At 39.3% G+C, this 24,429-nt stretch overlaps 1 protein-coding gene across 1 annotated transcript in view; it reads left to right on the plus strand.

Annotated features, from left to right (window-relative positions):
- Window positions 1-22,626, plus strand: part of Ace2 (angiotensin I converting enzyme 2) — a 56,933-nt gene extending 34,307 nt beyond the window's left edge. Inside the window, exons 8-18 of the mRNA XM_008840876.2 lie at window positions 587-756; window positions 3,098-3,324; window positions 7,102-7,246; window positions 8,612-8,710; window positions 9,882-10,004; window positions 10,390-10,562; window positions 11,647-11,705; window positions 14,857-14,957; window positions 16,916-17,032; window positions 19,666-19,860; window positions 21,689-22,626. Of these exons, the coding sequence (XP_008839098.1) occupies window positions 587-756; window positions 3,098-3,324; window positions 7,102-7,246; window positions 8,612-8,710; window positions 9,882-10,004; window positions 10,390-10,562; window positions 11,647-11,705; window positions 14,857-14,957; window positions 16,916-17,032; window positions 19,666-19,860; window positions 21,689-21,797 (1,518 nt within the window). The 3' untranslated portion in view covers window positions 21,798-22,626. The remainder of the gene's footprint in view (window positions 1-586; window positions 757-3,097; window positions 3,325-7,101; window positions 7,247-8,611; window positions 8,711-9,881; window positions 10,005-10,389; window positions 10,563-11,646; window positions 11,706-14,856; window positions 14,958-16,915; window positions 17,033-19,665; window positions 19,861-21,688) is intronic.
- Window positions 22,627-24,429: the final 1,803 nt, after the last annotated feature.

Raw genomic sequence — 24,429 nt, forward strand, 5'->3', positions numbered from 1 at the left:
CAAGCACCTGATATATCAAGGTAGTAGAATGCTTGTCTAACACATGCAAAGCCCTGGGATTGATTCCCAGCACTGGAATAAAAAACCCCACAATACCAAAAACCCCAAGAAAAAGGACAAAAATTATGACATGTAATCTCACTCAGACTATTATGAACATTTTCTTGTATGACTTCATTAAGATTCATACCATCTGAGTAGTTTGTGTGTTTTATTTTTCCACTTACTACTTCATTCTATTTTGTAACATCAATATAATTTCTTTAAATACAGTTTGGGTGGTTGCATAATTTTCATTCTACAAAAGTATCATTACTTCCCCATTCTGATGATTCTCTCCTATTTTCCTGCTTAAAAAAATCATACTCAGTGTAATTCTTTGACCTAATTTCTAATAATTTCCTAGGTTAATACCCTAGAGACAGAGCTGTGGAGGCAGAGAATATAAACACTAAAAAGGTGTCGATCCATATTGTCCAACTGTCTGTTGGAAAGGTTATGCCACTGTGTATATCTAACAGAAAGCATGCTGTTATTTTACTGAAGGGATTAATTACTCTTCTTCCCCCCTCCCCCACACTCTCAGGGTTGGGGTGCTGAAAGGATATTTAAAGAGGCAGAGAAATTCTTTGTTTCTGTTGACCTACCTCAAATGACTCAAGGATTCTGGGAAAACTCCATGCTGACTGAGCCAGGAGGTGATCGGCAAGTGGTCTGCCACCCCACAGCTTGGGACCTGGGGAAGGGCGACTTCAGGTATTTGGACTAATATTTATAGTGCAGATACTAAAAGTAATACAGCGAAGGCAAGATTCCCTTTCTGCTTCTCTGAGCATACACTTTAAGGATCCTTGAACCAATTCTTGAAGTCCACAAGAGTAGATTTGTTTTTCCTGGGAAAAGAAAATTGTCCATAGGTCCCAAATTGCAGTTTTAGGCAATGTGGCTCATTTGAAATATAAGTCCATTAGAGTCTCATGGTCACAGGGTCAGTGATGCCACTATTAGGAAAGATTTGGTGCTGAAACTATGACAGATGAATATGCGATTCACATATCGATCTTGTCCTCTGTGATTCACTCTTGTCAGTGAACTTGGTTAAGTGAATAACAAGTTGGGATAAAAGGGTGAAAATGGCACATGCCTTAAGACAGATACAAGGAATGCTTTATGGGGAACTGGGAGAGAACTGGCCACTCTTGGCATAGGAGACTGGATCCCACAGAGCTTTGTGGGTGGCATTGGAATTGAACTTGAAATGCATGAAGAGGTTGAACAGACAACTGGTACGAGGACAGCAGCTTGGAAGAGCAGAGGGATCGGGTGTGGATGCTGAAGTCAGCAAATTAGGCTAGAACAAAAACTATGTGCTGAATAGTCTGTGATGTGGCAGAATGAGCATAGGCTTTGGAATCCAAGGTGTGTCTCATAATGATTAGGTAACCTTGAACATGGTAATCTTGGGTTTCAGTTTCCTTATCAATAAAGCAGAATGGTAATACCCAGGTTTCAGGTTTGTGTCTTGAGTTCTCTAGCTTGAGGTGGAAACATTTTACAAGTGCTTCATTGGGGGAGATCACTCAGGCAAAGAGAACTGAGGAAACGAAGCTGGAACAGGGCAAGTGGGCAAACAAGGGGGCAATATGTTCTGGAAACTTGGCTCAGGCCTGATCTCATGAACTTATCTGGAACATGATTTGAATCAGAATTGGTCACCCCTGTAGACAAAGTGCTGGCCATTTATTTCTACCCTCTACTGTTGAGCCATCGGCTATGGACTACCCCCAAAGTATGGAGAGACATAATTTTTCCCTTGAGACATTCCCATTGGTTAAAGTTGTGAAAAAGAAAGTAGCTTTTGGTCCTAGTAGCTATCACTCAAGCAGTGGGGAGGTGGTGAATCTACCAGTGGAATGAGTTCTGCTCCCACCAGCACCCATTAGAGTAGAGCCCAGTAAAGAATGTGGAATTTGACCATTTCTGTTGAAACTAGTCAACTCTGCACTTGTAGCATGAAAACAATCATAGATAATCCATAAACAAATGGGCAGCGCTGTATGCCAATTAAGCTTTATTTATAAAAACAGGCAGCAGGTTGTATTTGACCAGTCCCAAGAGAGGCTTAAAAATGAGAAACTGTATGTAAGCTTCCTAGTTTAGAAACTTATATCCAGTAGATAGTAGATTTATACTAGCTATTATGATTGTTTCAAAAAGAACAGAGAGAAATAAATTAGAAAAAGTTGTGGTCATATTGGGGTGGATAAAGGTTGAGCTTATTTGAGCAGTGGGGAATCCCTAAAGGGTATTTATCAGTGTGGGAAGGTCACATGAGCAAATGTCAGGACAATTCATTTGAGAACCTTTTGAAATATAACCCCTACCCACACCTGAACAAGCATGCTCTTGCCAAGTGGAAATGGACCACCACATAATTGTCAAATGTAGTTCTTACCCCATTGAACCACAACAGCATTAGAAAATGTTTACCTGTTATATATCAAATTTCATTTTTCATTGAACTCTGTGTTGTCATGGTCTTCCAGATTCCTCTGATGTCTCTGATAGCTTTATCCATGTACCCTGAGGCATCTTCTTTCCCAAACTCTTAGCTACTGGGAACTTCTAAGGCTTTGACTTTGGCCCTCTTGCTTTCTAGAACTCTACACCGGCTTCTTGGATCATTACATCTACTCCGGGACTTACATTCTAATGGTTCCCAACTTTCAATTTCCAGCCCCTTTTCTGTCCTGGCTACACACGTTGCTTCTACATGCCAGTGCCAGTGTTCACTCATTGTTGTACATCAGGCCACTTTTACTGATTCCCCCATACACAGCACTTGTTCCAGAGTTTTGAAGCACAGGGTATGCTTATTGTTCTTTCTGTTAGTGTGTGGACAGGAGAATAAGATTTAGCCTTGCTCCTTACTTTGGGTTGAGAACCTGGTACATAAAGACGTAAGAGGCACTATACTCAAAATTCTATTGTGAATAAGACTTGGAAAGAGAATTCATGCTACCAACCCCCCAAAATACCTTATTGTAGTGATTAAAGAAAATTGAGACTCATTTTAATCTTGCCCATTTTTGTGTAGAATCAAGATGTGTACAAAGGTGACCATGGACAACTTCCTGACAGCCCATCATGAGATGGGACACATCCAGTATGACATGGCATATGCCACACAACCTTTCCTGCTGCGAAATGGAGCCAATGAGGGGTTCCATGAAGCTGTGGGGGAAATCATGTCACTTTCTGCAGCTACACCTCAGCACTTGAAGTCCATTGGTCTTCTGCCATCAGATTTTCGTGATGATAATGGTACATTATCTTTTGGCTTATTTGGGGGTTCATTAATATGTTATAGGAAAAGGTATTTATTATCATGCATAAGAAAATACTTGTTTTGATTTAGGCCACCTAAGGTATAAAATGGTTATGAACATTGTTACTAGTAAAAGGTTTATTTGTTTTAGTTTTTTTTTTTTTTTGAAGTGTGTCTTAGAGTATGCCAACTTGTGACTTTGTATTTTTTTTTTTTTTGGTCTTTTTGAGACAGGGTCTCCCTGTAGCCCCAGCTGGCCTGGATTCGCTATGGAGACCGGGCTGGCCTTGAACTCACAGAGATCCGCCTGCCTCTGTCTCCTGAGTGCTGGGATTAAAGACGTGTGCCACCACGCCCGGCTGACTTTGTATTTTTATCTTTTATTGAAATAAAATAATTTTTTTGAGGTAGTCTCACTATGTAACCCTGGCTGGCTTGGAATTCTCTCAGCAGACCAGGTTTGCATAAAATTCGTAGAGCTCTACCTGCTTGGCCTCCCAAGTGCTGGGATCAAAGGCATCCACCACTGTGCCTATTCAGTCTGTTTTTTTTTTTTTTTCTGGGAAAGTATTTTTAAACAGAAAAGCACAACAAAAATGAAATTGTATTAAACTTAAAGGCTTCTCAACAGCAAAGGAAGCAATTGAAGGACTGAAGAAATAAGACAGTTTGTATTTTAAACAAGGAATAAGAGAGGCAATGCAATGAATGTCTAAATTTACGCAGCTAATTAGTGTCTGACTTTTGAATACAAAGCTCTTGTTCAATGCTAAAACTCCACATAATGCTAGAGCTGGAAGATATTCTGAAACCATTTTACAAAGATGCAGCCTGAAGAGAGGGAAAGTAGTTTATAAGCCAAAAAGCTACACAGTGACTGATCTAGAAGCAGAGCCCCAATCTAAAGCCTTTCCCATAATTTTATGCAAAGCAAAATAGCGCTTCAAGTCCAGGAGTTTTTAAAGAATACACGATGGAGCATCAACTTTAGAAGTGACCAAAAATTTTTGTTCAATTAGTACAAGTACAGTTTGCTTCCCAACATCCCCTTAGACTCATGTTGTCTCTTACCATCTTTGCCTGAGACAGCCCATTTGAATTTGGATGGCTTGAACTTGTTGGAATACAACAAATTTTCAGGAGATCCAGATTCTCAGTGACATTGCTATTGGCTCTGTGAAAGAAGCATCATTACAGCCTAATACCTCTGTCTCTTCGATGAATTCCTTACTCTCTGTTTTCACTATTTTTTAAGTTTTGTAATTTATCTATTTTTGTTTTTAATTTTATTTATTCTTTTACTATATTTTTTATCATATTCTCTCTAATCCTATTCCCCTCTCCCTCCAAACTCTTTGTTTCTCAACAGATCTCCTTCCTATTTTCATGTAATTTTGTTTGTTTGTAGTCCAGTACATTTAATTTGGGTTTGATATAACCATTGGTTCTGCTGGCTGGAACATTTGGTCAATGAGATCAAGGTCATGACCTCAATTCTTGTGTGGAAATTCACGTTTTCTTGATTTCTAGCTGTAGAACCTTGGTTATCTCATAAAGGCCCCATAGTAGGCCATAGGAAAATCATCATCATGTCTGAAATAGGCACCATAAACATAGACCCGGCAGATTGTAGACCAATACTGGTACTTATTGATGAAGACAGCAACAGAGGAGATGCAATTTAGAGTAACTATACCTGCCTCCTCATTTGAAAGTATGATTCATGGGACTGAAGAGATGGCTCAGCAGTTAAGAACACTGGCTATTCTTGCAGAAGACCCAGGTTTGAATACTAGCAACCACACGGCAGCTAACAGCCGTCTGTAACTTTGGTTCCAGGGCATCTGACTCCCTCTTCTGTCTTGCATGGGCATTGCACAACATGGGTACACTTACATACACGCAGACAGTACACACACATAAAATAAACATAAATACAATTTTAGAAAAGAAAATTGATTCATTCAGGTCAATGAGCAGACTAATTTATTTTATCCTTTTAAAATCTTCCTTGACAGTAAGCAAAGATGATGAAATCAGTATATTTCTTACAATATTACACAAACCACTAGTTTGAAAAATGCTCATTTCTTTGGCTCCCAGCCTGATTTGTAAATGATGTTAAACTAATAAATTATTTCTTCTCTCCTTTCCTACATCTTTTTTCTTAATTTCCCTCTCTCTCTTTCTCTCTCTCTCTCTCTCTCTCTCTCTCTCTCTCTCGTATGTTTCATTTTTAAAGACAGGGTCTCACTCTGTAGCCCAGAATGTCTTGGAAATCAAAACAATCCTTTTACCTCAGGCTCCCAAGTTCTGGGGTTCCAGGCATAAGCCACCATATCTGGATCTTTACCTTTCTACACATATTTGTTGAGCACATACTGTGTGCAAGGTAGTTTTCTAGAGATACAGTGATGTGCAGAATAGACAATATTCTCCCCATTTGCATTTTAGTGACCTTCTGTGGTGTGCTAGAAGTGAGCCCACCTGCCTCTTTATCTCACTAATAAAGGCTAATGAAATAAGTTACGCGACTTGTAAAAGCATTTTAATTAGGGTAATTTCATCTTGACAAAGGCGATATCAGTATATTTAAAGCACATGGCAGTTTTGATCTTCCAGTGAATGATGGAGGCCCAATTATTGATTAAATTTTTTTAGTTAAGCTTATTTGTAGCAAATACATAAAAACATAAGTTGCATATGGTAATGGAGTAACATGTTTTGATACATGTATACATTGTGTAATCACTTAAACATACTATCTCTCCAAACATTTCTTATTTTACCTATAGTGAAACTGTTCGATAGTCCTTTCTTTTAGCTTTTATTTTTTCAGTCCTGGGACCAGAACCCAGGGCTTCACACACGCTAGACAAGCACACTATCACCAAACTATAGCCCTAGACCTCTTATAACTTTCTGAAATGTACAATACGTTGTTGATATTTATATAGCCAACCTACTGTGTAATAGTACAATATTGTTAAAAATTTCCCCTCCTTGGTTTACAAGCTTTTCACCACATCTGTTTAATGTTTGCGTATTTACCGAGGACTCACAGAGCATTATGGAGCAGACAGTGGACTAGGTATACAGTCTTGAATGGGACATTAACAGTCACTGCCTACGTGGAGATCTCAAGAATAAACAGCATGACTAGGAAAATAGATGAGATTGCCCTAATTAACTCTGATAAAGGCACATTTAAAGAAGGCAATTGAAACTAGTAAAAAGTAAGGATTAGCATTAACTTGTGGATTTTTGCTTACCTGTTCTATTCTAGGACACTACCAAATCCCTCATCTGAGAAGATGAATGAAACACACACACACACACACACACACACACACACACACACACACACATTAAGAGCAGTTAAGAGCACTGGTTGCTCTTACAGAGGATCCAGGTTTGGTTCTCAATACCTACATGAGGGTTACCAACCATCTGTAACTCCAGTTCTAGAAGATCTGACACCCTCTTCGAGTGCCCACAGGCACTGCACACATGGGTGCAGTTACATGTAGGCAAAATACTCATACACATAAAATGAAAGCATATAAGTAAGACAGTAGTAAGTAGGTAGGTAGGTAGGTAGGTAGGTAGGTAAGTAAGTGTCAAAATGTCTACTGCTGATATTTCTCATGCAATCATCCTGTACTAAGTCTGTTTTGAGGAGTACTAGCTTGAGATTAGGGAAGCTCTTTCTATCACAGAACTTCCTCTTTCATTTTCATCTTAATATGTTTTCTTTTCCAATTTACTTTCAGAAACAGAAATAAACTTCCTACTCAAACAAGCACTGACAATTGTTGGAACTCTACCATTTACTTACATGCTAGAGAAGTGGAGGTGGATGGTCTTTAAGGGTGAAATTCCAAAAGAGGAGTGGATGAAAAAGTGGTGGGAAATGAAGTAAGTCAATGAATATGCAATCAGTAAAACAGTCACATGTGTTTACTGTTTACTTAAAAGCAATTGGCTGGCCTGTACATATTACACACACACACACACACACACACACACACACACACACTCGCGTGCACCAAAAAATAATTTCCTGGTATCTGTATTTCATACTTGAGAGCTTCCCAAGGTCGCCTGAATCCACATATGGCAAGGGGCTAAGAAACCAATGCCATCCTTATCAACCTTCAACCAACGACTCATAGGCTGTTTGGTGGATAAATACCCTGACTCCCTCCTCTTCAGTGGAACAGCTCTTATGAGAGTCGTCTACTTAAAAATCCGAGAGCTTCGTTGTGGGAATAAGCTCAGATGAGTTACAGTAGTGACTTGACTGATAACACATTCATTTTGGGGGGAGGCGTTTCTTTCTTACCTCCTTACACATTTGCTAACATTTCCTGAGATAATTTTCTAGGATATTGTCTCAGGAGTCTTTTTCCAAGAGGCAAGACAGGAAAAGGAAAGTGTAATCAACCGGGGGTGTTTCTAGTGCCTGTGTGTAACTGAAGCTGTGACGCTGGTCTAAAGCTGCCTGCAAAAACCTCACAATCAGGAAGGTCAAAACTGTAATCCTTTTAAATAATGTCCAATATGTGGGTTCTCTACCTTTTCTTCTGACTGGGCTGGTTCTTGGATTCCTGTTAATTTATTTTAAATAAACATGGAATTAAACATTTAAAGTAATTGCTCCTTTAGTCATTTACCAAACAGAAGTGAAGTCTCTTCTTAGTGTTTGGCACAATATTGGGCACTAGAACTACGAAGACGACCAAGACATAGCTCCATCCTCTTAGAACTAGTCTCCAGGGCAAGAATGAGCTATATTGTAAAAATCTTCAACACAGGGAGAGAAATAGCAAAGGGGACACAGAAGGGTGAGGGAGCATGAGGGGTTAGAAGGTGGGTGTCAGAGTTCACAGAAGAGGAGGTATTCAGATTAGCCATGGAGAATTAACATTTCAGTTTCACAAAATTATGTCTGCCAGAAGTGCCTAAAGGGTGATGTCTGAGAGGAATTTCTAGGGCTTTCATTGTCTAATTTGTAGCCATACAATGCACTTTATGAATTTTCTTGATTTAATGTTTTGAGAATATAGTTATTTCCAATGGCATATTTTGGATGCATTAAAATAATAAGAAATAAATGCACGAGAGACTTGACTTTCTGATTTTTACACTGTTTTTATGTTACCTGACAACCAATTCCAATATAAATCATATGGTCTGATGAAACTGCTCTACTTGACCTCAAATCCCCCTTTTCATGATGTTAATGTCCAACTGATATATGCTTCCCTTTTCTTCCCAAAGGCGAGAGATCGTCGGAGTGGTAGAGCCTCTGCCTCATGATGAAACATACTGCGACCCTGCATCTCTCTTCCATGTTTCTAATGATTACTCATTTATCCGGTAAATGACACTTTTCTCTATTTAAGTTCTAGGATTTAAGGGTGGGCTGTGCTAATGACAAAAAGCAAAGAAAGAAATAGAGTTCAATGAAGTGATAATTTTTTTGCTCTGCTTATCTCTTACTCCAAGCTCAATGAGGATGACCAATTTCAATTCAATTTAATGCAACATATTTGCATTTTATTTTATTTGAGTAGTTTGTGTATGAGTATTTTGCCTGTCCGTATGCAAATGCATCGTGCACATGCAGTGCCTTCAGGGGGCCTCTTCGGGCATTAGATGCCTTCGAATTGGAGTTACAGATGGCTGTTAGCTGCTGTGTGGGTGCTGGGAACTGAACCCTGGTCCTCTGTAAGAGCAACAAGTGCTCTTTACTGCTGAACTGTTTCTCAGCTCCTAAGACACACTTTATTATGTTAAGTGAATTTGTGTGAGAGCCCTTCTCTGATATTATAAATATATAGGACCATTTGGAGAAATAAAAGCAATGAGAAGAATCTGTCTTCTCATTATTAGCAGAGTTTACTATATACTGAAAGAGCATTCTGTTGCTGTTTGTTTTTCTCTTTTGGTGTTTGTTTGAGACCAGGGCTTACTACATGTCCTAGGTTGGCCTTACACTCATGATCTTCCTCCTGAATGCTGTGATGCAGGTATGTCTGGGCCTCACTTTCTGTATTTGTAAAAATGGAAATATTACTCACTTGGCATAAGCATCAGTTCAGCATCATTTATAGGAAAGTGCCCCAAATCTATGACAACAGTACGAATGTGAGCTTACTTTTTATTTTTTTTTAATCTTTTTTTGAGACAGGGTCTCCCTGTAGCCCCAGCTGTCCTGGAACTCACTATGTAGACCAGGCTGGCCTTGAACTCACAAGGATCTGCCTGTCTCTGCCTCCCAGGTGCTGAGATTAAAGGCGTGTGCCACCATGCCCGGCTGTGAGCTTACTTTTAATAGAGTAGCAACAGGGCCTTGTTTATCAGTGGGTGCATAATATACAAGTAGATTATGATGAATCCGAAGAGTTAATGATTGGCCCTTCCTGGACACTGAGTTTTAGCTAGTATCTCTGGGATTACATGGGCCTGGAGTTTAAATATATGCCCCATCCAATTCAGTGACAAAATGTGAGACTTCTTTTTGCTTGTTTCTTTGTCTCTTGTACAGATATTACACGAGGACCATTTACCAATTCCAGTTTCAAGAAGCCCTTTGTCGAGCAGCTGAGCATGTAGGCCCCCTGCACCAATGTGACATCTCAAATTCCACCAAAGCCGGGCAGAAACTCTTGTAAGAAGCGTCTTGAAATGTTGAACCTCTCCTAGCATCCAATATGACTAATGTCTAATTTGATTTATTTGCCCCCAAAAGAAAAATTGAGACTTCAAAATTCCTCCTGTCAACCATGAAATAAATGTTTAATTTGGAATCACATGGGAAACTAGATCATGAGATGGACCACCTACTGTCTCTATGTCATAGCTACAGAGCTCTCTTTGGAACGGTTGGGAGGAAAGAGAGATTGAGGCTTGAATCCATCTGATAATATGCCTTATTTTTCTAATCTGCCAGGAGAAAATTTGCTAAGTTAAAGAAAAAAAGTACAGATCATAGATACAAATGTATGTTCATTTGGAATCCTTCAGAAAGCCCTGAACTCTGTCTTTTTATGTAGGAATATGCTGCGTCTTGGAAGTTCAGAACCCTGGACCTTAGCACTGGAAAATGTGGTAGGAGCAAGGAATATGGATGTAAGGCCTCTCCTCAACTACTTTGAGCCATTGCTCGTCTGGCTGAAAGAGCAGAACAGGAATTCCTTCGTGGGGTGGAGCACTGACTGGAGTCCATGTGAGTTCACCAAGTACACACGTTTTGCATTGTTCCATTGACTTCTCCTGGTGTCCTTTGGCTTCAGTCTTGTGGGGGCTGTGAAACAGCTGAGTATGTCTCCCCTCACTTACAGTCTGCTAGTTTCAAGTATTATGAGTCTCAAGTTCACAATAAGAGTATAGCACTCGGTCATTGTACTTGAATCTTGCTCTTCTAAGACAAAGTCTGTAAACAACTTCAGTGCCATTTCCTCTTCTGTCTGGCAGCTACTTTCATATTTCTAAAATTTTCTAATATTTCTATCTTATCAGTCAATTTTAGATGTTCTCTTCTACCTGCCTTCCACCTATTGTTCACTGTCTCAATAAAGTTTTAACAGGATTTTTCGTAAAGCAAGTATCTATGTTATTGTCACCTGCACAGCCAAATAATACATGATGCTATATCCTTTCTTATGCCACTTGTTTGGATTAGTGTTTCTACTTGCTTCAAGGTTTTGACATACCTGATTTGCCACCAAACATTGCATTTATTTTTTCCCAATCATTCCAACATACCTATTCTTTACAGCCTCCATTTTTCCCTCCTGGAAACTCCCACTTGGAGTTTTACATACTCCTGTCATAAGATGGACAATACTTATCCTTCAGAAACATCTCCTGGATCTTCTGGGTTTAATCTACTGTTTCCTGGAATCCATAGCTTCTTTCTGGGATTAATTCTTATTTGTTGGAGAACAAATTCCAGTTGGCTGAGTAAAGGATAACAGGGTGAGGAGTGATGGGATACAGAAACAAGTGTTCCTGAAAGTAGCTTTAAACGCACCCGCACTCCTATTTCCTAGTCTCCTCTTCCCACATCTGTTGTATCTGAGACGCTCTCTGGGATTCTCTAACTCCTTCTGAGCCTGTAATCCCTTCTGTGTACACGTCGGGCCGTGATGTCCTGTCCCTTGAGAAAGCATTTATCCATCACCCATCATCTCTCATTTTGTAAAAATTGTGATTGTACTTTAAAAAATATTTTGCTTTAAATACATAAAATGAAAACATATCTTCATTCTGTCATCTAGATCAGCTATCTGCAATTTCTCTTTTATCAGATGCTGACCAAAGCATTAAAGTGAGGATAAGTCTAAAGTCAGCTCTTGGAGAAAATGCAGTGAGTATTTGGGTGGTTACTCTATTTTTCAGTACATTCTCGTCCCTTGCTATCCATTCCAGTGTGGTTTAAATGAAGAGTGACAAATGGTTCTTTTCAAAAGTATAAGCTCCAGATATGACCTTTAGAATTCCCCCCTCTCGCCTCTCCCCCTCCCCTCTTTCTCCTTCCCTCCCTCCCTCCCTTCTTTCCTTCCTTCCTCTATCTTTTCTTTCTTCCTTCTATCCTTTATCTTGTAACCCATTCCTTATCAGATAGGCAAAGTTTACTTTTTACCTTGAATGTGTTATGAAGAGCTGTGTAAAAATATCTGTACTGATCCTTAAATATCAAATACCCATCTTCTCAAGAGACTCTTATCACTATTACTTATATTCAAGGGAGAGGACATGGTTATATGTTGAAGGGCTGTTTGTTTTCAAAAGCAATATGCTGATTTAGGATTTTATTTAGTTTTGTTTTTTTAATCATCTGCATTCTAGTATTATTTAGAGTATGGTCCATAGACCAACAGTATTCAAATCTGGAGGCTTATTGAAAATGTAGTAACTCAGGCCCCAGCCTTGAACCTGCATAATCAGGATGTGCATTTTTGTAAGCCTTCCAGGTAGTTTGCGTGCACAGTAATGACTGGGAAACTCTGAATTGGAATACCAGTTCTCGAACTTGGCTCTACATTAGAGTCAGATGGGAAGTTTTCAAAATATAAATGCGTAGGCTCTACCCACAGAGGTACTGGATTAATTGCTCTGGGATGTGGCATTGAGCATTAAACTTTTTTAAATCTCCCCAGGCAATTCTAAGTAGAGCCAAGTTTGAGAACCATTAAATTAGAAATGCATTTTACGGTGACAAAATGTTTTACAGAAAATCTTATTACTTACACATTTAGCTATTTCTCTCTCCTGAACACCTCTCTCACTTGAGCACTAGAAAGTATGGGAAATAGTAGCATTTTTAAAAAGGGCAATTTTATTAGTATATATTATATATATATAAAACACAAATGGGTTTCATTATGGGATTATTGTGCATGTACATATTGTACTCTGATCACATTCACCCCTCTGTTATGCTCCTTCCCTTCCTCTTTCCACAGAGTCTCTCTTCCGGTAATAGCTTTGATTAGGAAACAGCAGCAGACAGATAGTCTCAGGTAGATGGTGATCAAAGGCCTGGGTGTGTCAAGGAAACCCGAAGGCTTTGCAGGTTTAGATGTCAACTTGGGACAATCAGATAAAACATTTGAAGCTGCTACAGAAAATTATCTCATTGTATCAATCCAAAGGTTCAGTTTCTACCCATCCTTTTCCTGAGAAGTTAAATATCCCCAAGACTCAAAAGTAATTTTAGTATCATTTTATACATAAATATGGCACCAAAATAATAATACGGGAATAAAAATAAAAATTAATAAAGCAACAGGATGCGGTGGCACACGCCTTTAATCCCAGCACTCAGGAGGCAGAGGCAGGTGGATCTCTGTGAGTTCAAGGCCAGCCTGTTCTACCTAGTGAGTTCCAGAGCAGCTGGAGCTACAGGGAGACCCTGTCTCAAAAAAAGACCAATCCCCCCCCAAATTTAATAAAGCAATGATAAAATAGAAGTCTATTGCTTCTCGACTATGAGCCCACTGTCCTGTTTCTTAAAGTGCACTGAGTGTCCAAGAGATTACTAATCTTTGTCCTACCTTTATTAGCTCTTCATTGGCCTGATAAATTGGAATTACTCCTGACTGATCAAGAATCTTCTTAGTTCTCTTATTTTGACTTTTATATTCATGTTCCTTTTTCATGCAAGCAGCCTTCAGCAGATTTGATATTATAGTGATCTGCGGCTGATTCACTGAATGAACTGTACTTCCAGAATATCTGCCCAGTTCAAGTTATTTCATAGTGAACATCAACTGGAGTTCTGGCCCTATTTTGAGAACTTACCTTTTAAATGTTTTAAAGTATGGAAGTACTAACCAGAAAATGACTAGTAACGATACACCATTGTCACTATTAAAGCAATTGCGTCCTCCCCAAATCTGAGTAAAGCCAAGCTAAAGGTAATACAACAATTCTTTTTGTGAGATCTTACAATTTTTCTTTTCTGAAAGGGAAAAGGAGAAACTTAAATCTTGTGTGGTCTATTGATCTCTACTGCCAGCTGCTGGAGGAAAGAGTGAATCTCTCCCTTCCCCCAGAGGCTGTGCAAGCATCAAACTATTCATGTAAAATGGGAAAACAAGAACACATTATTTTGCTGTTCACAATATATTTTTTGTTTAAACCTCATTTTATTTTTCCTTCCTTCCTTCCTTCCTTCCTTCCTTCCTTCCTTCCTTCTTGCCTCCCTTCCTTCCTTCCTTCTTGCCTCCCTTCCTTCCTTCCTTCTTGCCTCCCTTCCTTCCTTCCTTCTTGCCTCCCTTCCTTCCTTCCTTCTTGCCTCCCTTCCTTCCTTCCTTCTTGCCTCCCTTCCTTCCTTCCTTCTTTTCCATCTCCTCGTCCTCATCTTCCTCCCTCCTCCTCCTCCTCTTCTTCTTCTTGTCCACCTCCTCCCCCTTCTTCTTTTTGATATATGGTCTTATACAGCCCAGGCTGGCCCCCAACTCACCCTGTAGCCAATGTTGGCCTTGAACTCCTGATCCTTTTGTCTTCACCTCTAGAGTGCTGACATTACAACATGCACTATCATGCATGCTGAAATATCTGAAAACCTACTATTAAAACAGTAAGCTAGGTTTATTTGTCTACAATTTAAAGACACTGTAAGCAAACCTGGAATCTTTTCATTATCTTCCATCTATAAACCTGTCCACAGGGTGCTTATTTCCATTCTGATCAAACTCAAGTGAACGAACCAGTGGGCCCAGTGGCTCCTGAAGCAAGGATGGTTGACCAGCAGCACTAGCACCGCCTGGTCGTTTAGTAGAGCTGCAAATTCTTGGGTCTCATGCCAGACTCTCACAATCAGAAACTCTAGAGTGCAGCCCAGCAGTCAGTGTTTTAAGCACCCCTCCACTGAATGTTGATTCACAGTCACACTGGAGGGTACTGGCTTCGTGGAGAATCCTTGCAATAGTAATGGCAGTGCTTGAGGACTGTCAGGTTTCACATATGTCTTGGGCTCCCTACTGAGCGGTGTCTATCTTCTGAATTTGCAGTACAAATGGAATGACAATGAAATGTACCTGTTCCGATCATCTATTGCATACGCCATGAGAAAGTATTTTTTAGAAGTCAAAACCCAGACAATTCCTTTTGGGTGAGTTGATTGCTAGGTTCTATAGCCAACATTTTCCTTACTGTAAAGCCTGAGGAGATATTCTGTTTAAACTTTCTTCAAGTGAAACAAAAAAGAATCTCCAAATGACTTTAAAAGTTTTTAAAGTTTTGCTTGCATGTATGTGTATGTACCACGTGCATGCTTGGTGCCTGTGGAGGCCAGAAGATGGCATTGAATCACCTGGAACTGGAGGTACAACCCACTCCTGTGAATTACCATGTGGGTACTGAGAAGTGAATCCAGGTCCTGCGCAAGATCAGCAAGTGCTCTTAACTGCTGAGACATCTCTCTAGACTTCCAAATAGCTTTTATTATATTAAAATTTATTTTGAATTCTTTGACAATTTCATCCTTGTATATAATGTATTTTTGTCCTATTAATCCCACTCCCACTGAACCCCTTCTACTTTCCAACAAATTACCCCCATACTTTAATATCTTTTTCCTTTTTTTTTTGTCTATTTGTGACTCACTGAGCTTAATTGGGATTGCTTTTATGAACATGGGCTAAATAAACTCAGTCAGCATCCTGGAAATTGGGTCACTTCCTTTAAGGATGCTTATATTTTAACTGGTAGATGACAAAACATTGTTACTGTTAAACACCCCTGCCCTCCCTAAAAGTTTTTACACTATCTTTGGAACTGAAAGGAAAATCACTATACATAATACAAAAAAATTTAGAGAGATATATATAGAGAGAGAGAGAGAGAGAGGAAATATGTGATAGGAAGAAAAAGAATAGGACATAAGACGGGAGGATAAAATAGGCTGGGGAGTGTTCAATTTTAACCAAGTTGGTCAGAAAAGAACTCACTAATGTTTGAGCAAGTATACAAAGCAGGAAGCAGGCGAAAGAAGCAGAGAAGCTTACAGTGCAGACAATAGGAGAAAGTATTCAGCCAGGGCAAAAGCAGGCATAGACTCTGAGGAAGTAATATCCACTGTCTGACAAAGAAACTGCAAGAAGGCCAGCACGGGTTGGGCAGTGTCTACTAGAGGGCAAGTGAGGGATATGGCCAGGACAGTGTTTTGGCAGGGTGGGTTCCTAGAAGTGAGCAAAGAAAGTTCATGTGGGCCTTGAGGTCATTTCAAGGACTTTAGCTTTTATTTGAAGAGGGATAAGGAGTATATTCAAGGATTAAAGCCACATGATCTGCCTTAGTTTTTACTAGATCAGTTTGGCAACTGTGAGATCATGGCCTTGTCACATTGTATAGTAATCTTCACTTTTACCTCCACCCACGGGTGCAACAGAATACTTTTTTGCTTGGTGGGTCCAGGCTAGGAAGTAGTAGCACCCACCCCATCTCTGTGTGTAGCACCGAGGCATCACTGCCCACTGTTTTCCTAATCTTTGGTCACAAATTATTGTTTCCTGGTCGTCTTGATTCTTTCAGTTGGCTTTTAAAATGCTTTTGGATTGATTTACTTTTATTTTATGTGTATGAGTGTTTTGTTTTCATGTATGTCACCGCACCACATGCATGCAATGCCCCCAGAGACTGTGTGATTCTCAGCACCCACATTGTGGCTCACAACCATTTTTGTAACTCCTGTTCCAAGGAATCCAGCATCTTCTTCTGACCTCTGTGGGCACTGCACAACACAGGGGCACTTTCATGCAAGCAATACTCTCCACATACAATAAAAATAGTAAATAAAATATTAAAAAATCAAACATATGGGTTTTGTATGACAGCAGAAATAAAATATTATTTTATTTCTTGATATTATAACTTTTATGTAGTTGGTTTTAGGTGCTTTGGGAAGTGTAAATGTTTCTTGGACAATTATATTCTTGCACTACCCCGCCCTGTGCCTCTCCATCCTAGGGTCCTTTCCCTAATCTCTTTTCCACCAGCAGGAGGAGTAGTCATTTTCTTTACTGTGCTTTTTGTGCAAGAAGGGAAGATGTTTCTTTTGTTTCTTCACAGGGAGGAGAATATTCTGGTGAGTGATGTGAAACCAAGAATCTCTTTCAACTTCATTGTCACTGCACCTAAAAACGTGTCTGAAATCATTCCTAGAAGTGAAGTTGAACAGTCTATCAGGTGACATTTGACTTTCAAACAAACCATATAAGGATGAAGGGGTTAATCAGTGTAATAATAATGTATATTTAGTGTAGTCTTTTTGTGTGATGGACATCATTCTGAGTGATTTACATGTTTTACCTCATCCAAAAATTTTTGTTTTGTGTGTGTGTGTGTGTGCTGTATGTGTTTGTGAAGGGATGTATACACGTATGTCCACATGTACATGGCAGGTGCACATATAGAGGCCAGAGGTTGACTTCAGCTTTCTTGCTTGACCCCTTCCCATCTAATTTTTTGAGGCAGAGTGTCTCACTAAACCTGAAGCTCATCAATTAAGCTAAACTGGATAGCTAATGAACTTCAGGGATCCATTTGTCTCCCCCAACTCCTGGTGCTGGAGTTTCAGGCAGGCACTACCACATCCAGCATTTTATGTGAGTGCTGAGATCCAAAATCAGGTGGTCATGTTTGTGCCACAGACACTTTACTAACTGAACCATTTCTTCAGCCCCACAAAATTGGATTTTAATTCTGGAAGAATCCAATAGCATATGACTTGCCCTAATCTGGGATTCCCCTGAGGCAGGTCCTTAGACAGGGCAGGTCCTTAGACAAGGTCCCCCGAGGCAGGTCCTTCCCATCATTTACTATAAGACCATTTTACATACACTGAAATATAGTTTATTTGAGAGGCAGTCCCAAGAAGCACTAATAGGAAAATATGCATAAGAGACGGAGAAGGGCTGAAAGGTGATAAATTCCATGTTATCAAGAAAGTTATCATTGTCAGAAACTTATAGATGATTCTCTGCCGTGAAAAGGAAATGCTTAACAGACTCCCTGTGCCTGGCATCTCACTAGATGGCCCTCTTGAGCTATATCAGCAAATCCTATTTACCTTTGGAAGCAGATCATACCTGCTGGACAGGGTGTGCCCAGAAACTCTGGTTTGGTTGGAGTGTAGGAATGAATCATGTCCAGAAATTCATTCTCTTCCTCCAAGAAGGCCTTTATCTGCTCAGAGTTGAGATTTTTATAGATGTCCTTACTCTCTGAATACCCAGCTCCAAGCTCCAGGGGATCTCAAACTCTTTGTTTCTAAAATGACTTGAGAAATGAACCCTTGAGGTTGCCAGGGGTTATGGCTGATTCCACTTTGACTGCTTTTGCTCTCTGGTAGCATGTGACCTGATCTGAGTTATGACCATGCAGAGGAGGATGTGATGCCAGTCACTTCGGTCTTCAACTCAGACTGTTCCCCATTTCAGTTTTTGTTTTAATAATCTTCATTTTTTTTACTTCATTAACGTTAGCCACTTACCATCTCAGTGCTGGGGAAATTCACAGAGGTCTTTTTCTTGTATACTCTTCAATGCTGTTTCCAAATGCCAATGACTTTCATTTGGAAAACTCTTGGATATAGGACACGATTCATTTATAGAAGAGGGGTGTACCATACGCTTTCCCATCATTTACTATAAGATCATTTTACATACACTTTAACAGATGGGAAATTCCTGCCAAATATGCTAACTTTGCCTTGCAAACACAGTACTTAGAAATGATCAAATACCAACTGTTTGTTTATTTCTAAATTTCTTCTAAACTTTGAGTGAGGTTGTTGACAGACCTAATTTAGGTTACAAAGTATGAAAGATGAATAACTGTCCAAAATTCACTTCTTTTTGTTGGACCTATGAACTTTGATTTTATTGTTATTTTAAGTAAACATTTTTCTCAAAGTATATTTTTATTGATTTTTGTGCATTTGAGACAAAACATCTTAATCATCTTTATACCCCTCCCCCATCCACATCCCCCACGTACCCCCCTGGATTTCATGCATTCTATCATATATGTTAAGTCCTATCTAGTCAAGTTTGTGTGCCCAGATCTCCCTCAGTGCAAGTTCGCTGGAGTCTAGTGAGCCTATCTAGAGCCTCTCCCTTAAAGAAGATCAATTCCCCTAACCCAGCAGTAATCAGCTGCCAAGAGTTCTTCAGCTAACGTTGGGACCTGCCATCCATTTCCCCAGTTCCATGCTGGGTTTTTGTCTGGTTGAGTTTGCATGGGTTTTGTGCATGCTGTACCACTGCTGAAAGTTCATATGAACAAGTTCCCAGAGGCCTGGAAGACTCTGTTTCCTTATTATATTCATGAACCAACCTTGGCTCTTACAGTCTTTCCACCCGATCTTCTGCAATGGTCCCTGAGCAATGGTGAGTGAGGTTAATATAGGGGTCCTATCCAGGGACACACTGTCTGCAGCCTCTTATTTGCTACACTTTGGTCAGCTGTTGCCTTCTGTGGTCATAATACTCTGTTGCATGAAGAAGCTTCACTGGTGAGAGTTGAGAGATATCACAACAGATACTTTTTGTTGTGATTTTTTTTTTTGAGATAGGTCTCTCTATGTGCCCCTGGCTGGCCTAGATCTTACTATGCAGACCAGATTGGCCTCAGATTTGTTCAGTCGTCTCCCTTCTGCTTCCAGGGTGCAGAGATTATAGGCATGCACTATTACACCAAGTTCTAGGTGTACGCTCTTATGATAATCGTTTTGGGAACTACAATACAAAGAGGAAATAATGACACAGAATTTTATCTGTTCTAAGTGTCCCTTTACTGTATTTTGCTTTTGTAAATAGGCTGTCCCGGGGCCGTATCAATGATATTTTCTACCTGGATGATAACAGCCTGGAGTTTCTGGGGATTCATCCAACACTTGAACCTCCTTATCAGCCTCCTGTCACCATATGGTTGATTATTTTTGGAGTTGTGATGGGAATTGTAGTGGTTGGCATCATTATCTTGATCGTCACTGGAATCAAAGGTCGAAAGAAGTAAGTGTTCTTTTCTCAAATTATTTCTCTTTAAACAGAAAGATTTAGGAAATATGAATTAGAAAATGTGTAGCAGCAAATGGCACTGTATATATATATATACATGTTTATGAATATGTATGTATGTACATATGCCAATTACTAAGCTGGACAAAATTTTCATCTAAGTGTCCTGATATATATCTTAGAAACTTGCCAGATGTCATAAGCACTTCACCTTCCTAGTAAGCTCACACAGTAGAAGTCTAGCCTGGGGTTTATTAGCATGCGGTAGTAAACTGCATGGTATCCACAGTGTCCTTACTGCAAAGAGGCATTGCAAACACAGTAAGGGACTGTATTCACTGATGAGTCTTGCTTCGTCCTTAGAGGATGGATTGGAATAAATTCGAGCTGGACTGTTACTTAAGAATGAACCCTGGGATTTTCTTCAGACTGCTACTCTTTGATCATCTTTATTCTTCTTTGGGTAGCTCAACATCTTAATCATTTTAATTCATGGTCAGGCATCTTCTAGTTTGTTCTTGACTTGAATATCAGAGTTGGTTGAGGATTTTAATCACTAGAGACCTGATTCCTAGTTTCATTTACTATTAGACCACCACCCCATGACTTTGAGAAAGAACTGATTTTTGTTGGTTTTTCATTTAACAACTAATATTTATATCATTAATACGTTACATTACCTAAAATTCTACGCACGTTTCACTCTCAGTTGAATCTTTTCATGAATGAGTATATTTTACTCAATTAATTTTCTTCAATATTGAAGTGTTCAATTCCATCAAATACTTTATTTAAAAAAACACTGAGTCTGGGGAGATGGGTAAAAGCACTTGCCACACAAGCATGAGGACCTGAGTTTCCATCCCCAGATCCCACATTACTCTAAGCATGTCAACATGTGTATGCAATCCCAGCAGTCCTACAGCTGGCAAGATGGGAGGCAGAGACAGGAGAACTCCCAGAAGTTTGCAGGCCAGCTAGCCTAGTTTACACAGCAGAGAAACAGCAAAGAGACTGTCTCAAACAAGGTGGGAGGTGAGGACCAACACCAGAGGCTGCTCTTTGACCTCCACACATGCGCTATAGCATAGGAACACCCATGCCTACACATATGAACATGCACATACATACACACAAAAATTGAATAGCTAGTGCATTCATATGGTTGAAAGATTTTAAAGAGCCAGGTGCATTAAAGGTCTTAAAGGTACATACCTTTAATACCAGCACTTGACAGTCAGTAGCAGGCTGGCAGGCATATCTCTGTGAGATGGAGGCCAGGCTTAGTCTACATAGCAAGTTCCAGGTCAGCTGGAGCTACGGGGAGGCCCCATCTAAAAAGAAAACTAAAAAATTTTAAAGTATATGTGAACTGTGTACTACACATTTTTATTTCTTATTCTATTTTAGAGATATTTCCAGATTGGCTGCACAAAGTGCTTTCTTTTTTCCTGGTAATGTAGTTTCCCATTTTATGGCAGGGTGATAATTTTGTAAATCAGTCCTCTAGTGATGGAATCTTGCGTTATTGGCACATGTTTCTGTTTACAAACAAAAGACGATCCTTTCAAACTGGCAATTTCCTAGGCATGCCAATATATCTGTAAGATAAATTCTAGCAGTGGGAAAGCTGAATTAAGACCAATGTGAAGAAATTTAGACAAATACTTCTTATATGCATACTCATATCACCAGTTTATGAAAGTTCCTGTTTTCTCCAACTCAGCATTCTTAACCAAGGTACCATGGATATTCATCAGTCTGGTTAGTTAAGTGAGTTTCTAACACCACTGTACTAAAGTGACTTTGTTTTACTTAACAGGAAAAATCAAACAAAAAAAGAAGAAAACCCGTATGCCTCTGTGGAAATTGGTAAAGGAGAAAGTAATGCAGGATTCCAAAACAATGATGATGCTCAGACTTCATTTTAGACAAAAGTCTGTCATTTTCCTCCTGAGATGATTTTCCTGTATGTAAATGTTAACTTCATGGTACACAAATATGAGATTATAAACATGTCATTAAATATCAAAACTGTGACTTTTTCCAGGAAAAGTTGTTCAAAGAGAACTTGAATTACATGGGGCATGTTTGCTGGCATTGTTTTCAATATTTATTTCTGTCTTAGGAATTGACATCTCTTCTGTTTATTAATAGGGATGCTTATATTAGAGTAAAGTAGGTCTTTGGCTTCACAGTCTGTCCAGGAATAATGGAAACGGAATCATCTGTTTAATAACTGGAGTTGGAAGATACAATGTAAATTGGGAACAAGTGTTGAATTTTTATGGAATCTGTAGTGTGAACTTGTGGAGCTGCAGAGACTGAGAATGGTACATACCATTCACTTTAATCCAAGTGTAAAGGATGGAGGACAACCTGTTTTTACATTACCTTAATTCAAAGTATTATACTAATTTGCGCCCAGTAATATTTGAAATGGACTGTTCTTTCTTTGGGGGTACAGATCCAAAGAAGCAAGAAGCCAGACATCAGGTAGAGGACATTACATCTCATTTCCAAGCGCTTGACCAACATCTTCCTAACAATACACAACTAGCACAGGGAATTTCATGAACCCAGAGCATGCCTGAAAGAAACTCATTTCTATTCTTCTCTAACCATGGAGTGAATGAAAACTTCAACTGAATGTTCACTCTGTGAAGTGGGTGTCTGGTTTCTGAAATCCTTTGTGTTCTCCCACAGGGTCTGAGCAATGATAAGTACAAAGCAGACTTCAATAAATACTTATTAGATGTATATACGCCTTTGGTCTTATGTGTACTCATGTTCTGGGACTTCTTGTTTATTATTTCTGGTTTTCACTCAATGGGTAAAATTGCGATTTGATTGTCTGAGGCCTTTGACCTCGTACATGTCTTGGTAGGTTTCCTAAATTCTCATATTGCTTTATTGGACAAAGAAACTAATATCAGTTCAAAAAGAATTGTGCTCAGATTCTATACACTGTCAGATCTACTCTACTTCTGAATGCAACAGTAATACGTATCTAAAGATTGATTAAAAGTACATTAAATAACTTAATATATACAAACTCTCTACCAAGTAAATCATGCTGTATAGAGACCAGAATAATGTTAGAATGACTCTGTACTTGATAAATTTGATATGACCATGGTAATGGTTGGTTATCCAAGACAGAAGAATGGCGATCAAAATCAGGCTAAGCCATGTGAGGCTATTAAATATCTTTGCATTTACACAATACTCAGGTAACAAAGATAGAGTTCTTTATCCTTGCATGAGAGCCATTCCCCTCCAATCAATCTTCCATATCACTATCTGCTCCACCATCTTGCCATTGGGGTAGCCGACAATTGCATTTCTCCCTTATTTGTACTCTCACTTCATTGTCACCATTCTGCCAGCCATTATCTAACTGTCCCCTGTACCATCACATTCACTTTACAAAGTCCACAATGCTTGTCTTGGCCCAACATAGTGCAAAAATAACTTCTATAAGAACCAATTCTATCACTTAACATCTTCAAAATGACCTCCCCATCCACGGTAAAGAATCTATGGGCACATGACACAACCTCCAGTTGTAATCCAGAAATCAGAAAAACTTCTCACACCCTAAGTTAATTTTTTCCAGATCATTTCTCACTTTACCCACCTGGTGAAGGTTGTGGTTTTTTTCCTATGCAACAGCATCCTCTGAGAGGAGGATGGAGACTATAAATCTCTTCGTACTTATACTTGGGCATAGGATGGGAGCTGACAAGCTATGACCCACAGGCCATCTTCTGCCCATAACCTGTTTTTGTACGGTTTTGAGTTACAGAAAAAGAGTTTTTTACTTTTCAGTGGTTGGGGGAGAGTAGGATAATATTTCATGATGCACAAAAATGCTATGAAATTCAAATTTCAATATCTATAAATGAAAATTTATTGGTATACAGATACACCCATTAATTTTCATACTGTCTAGAGTTGGTTTTGTGTTATAAAGCCAGATATGAGCCATTGACTTAGAGATGGTATGGCCCTCAAAACATTTTGCACCAAACGTTACTGACTTGTGGGATATAAGGAAGCAAGGATTCAATGATACAGCACATGTGCAGGAGCCATTGTGGAGCTCAGAGATCTGAGGGACATTTGCCATTCTAAAGCCATTCACTGAGTATTTCTTTCCTGTGAATTTAATTATTTCATAAGGAGCAAAGTGAATGGAAGAATAATCGGGCTAGAAAGAACAGGTGCAAATGTTCTTTTCCGTGGTGTTTCTGAATGACTTATTCTTCCACATTTGAAATCCACTTATTTCCATTTTGGTAAAGATGGGAACTTAGGTCCAATCGCTCGTCCTCATATTCACACTGCCAACTCAGAATCAAAGCTGAGAAGCTCAACTTTCTAAATCTATTACGTTGGACTCTTTCTCTCAATTAACTCAAGCCATGAATTTTGCTAGCATCTTTTGACTTTGTGTTTGAGTTTTGGAAGATCAGAAAGTTTCAGCAAGGCTGTTTGATTTCATCTAGTAAATAATTTATGGGCAGTTGCGCTCCGACTCACCATTTGGGAACATTTCTT

The sequence above is a fragment of the Nannospalax galili genome, unplaced genomic scaffold (assembly GCF_000622305.1).
Source record: "Nannospalax galili isolate Female #2095 unplaced genomic scaffold, S.galili_v1.0 scaffold521, whole genome shotgun sequence".
Taxonomy (NCBI): domain Eukaryota; kingdom Metazoa; phylum Chordata; class Mammalia; order Rodentia; family Spalacidae; genus Nannospalax; species Nannospalax galili.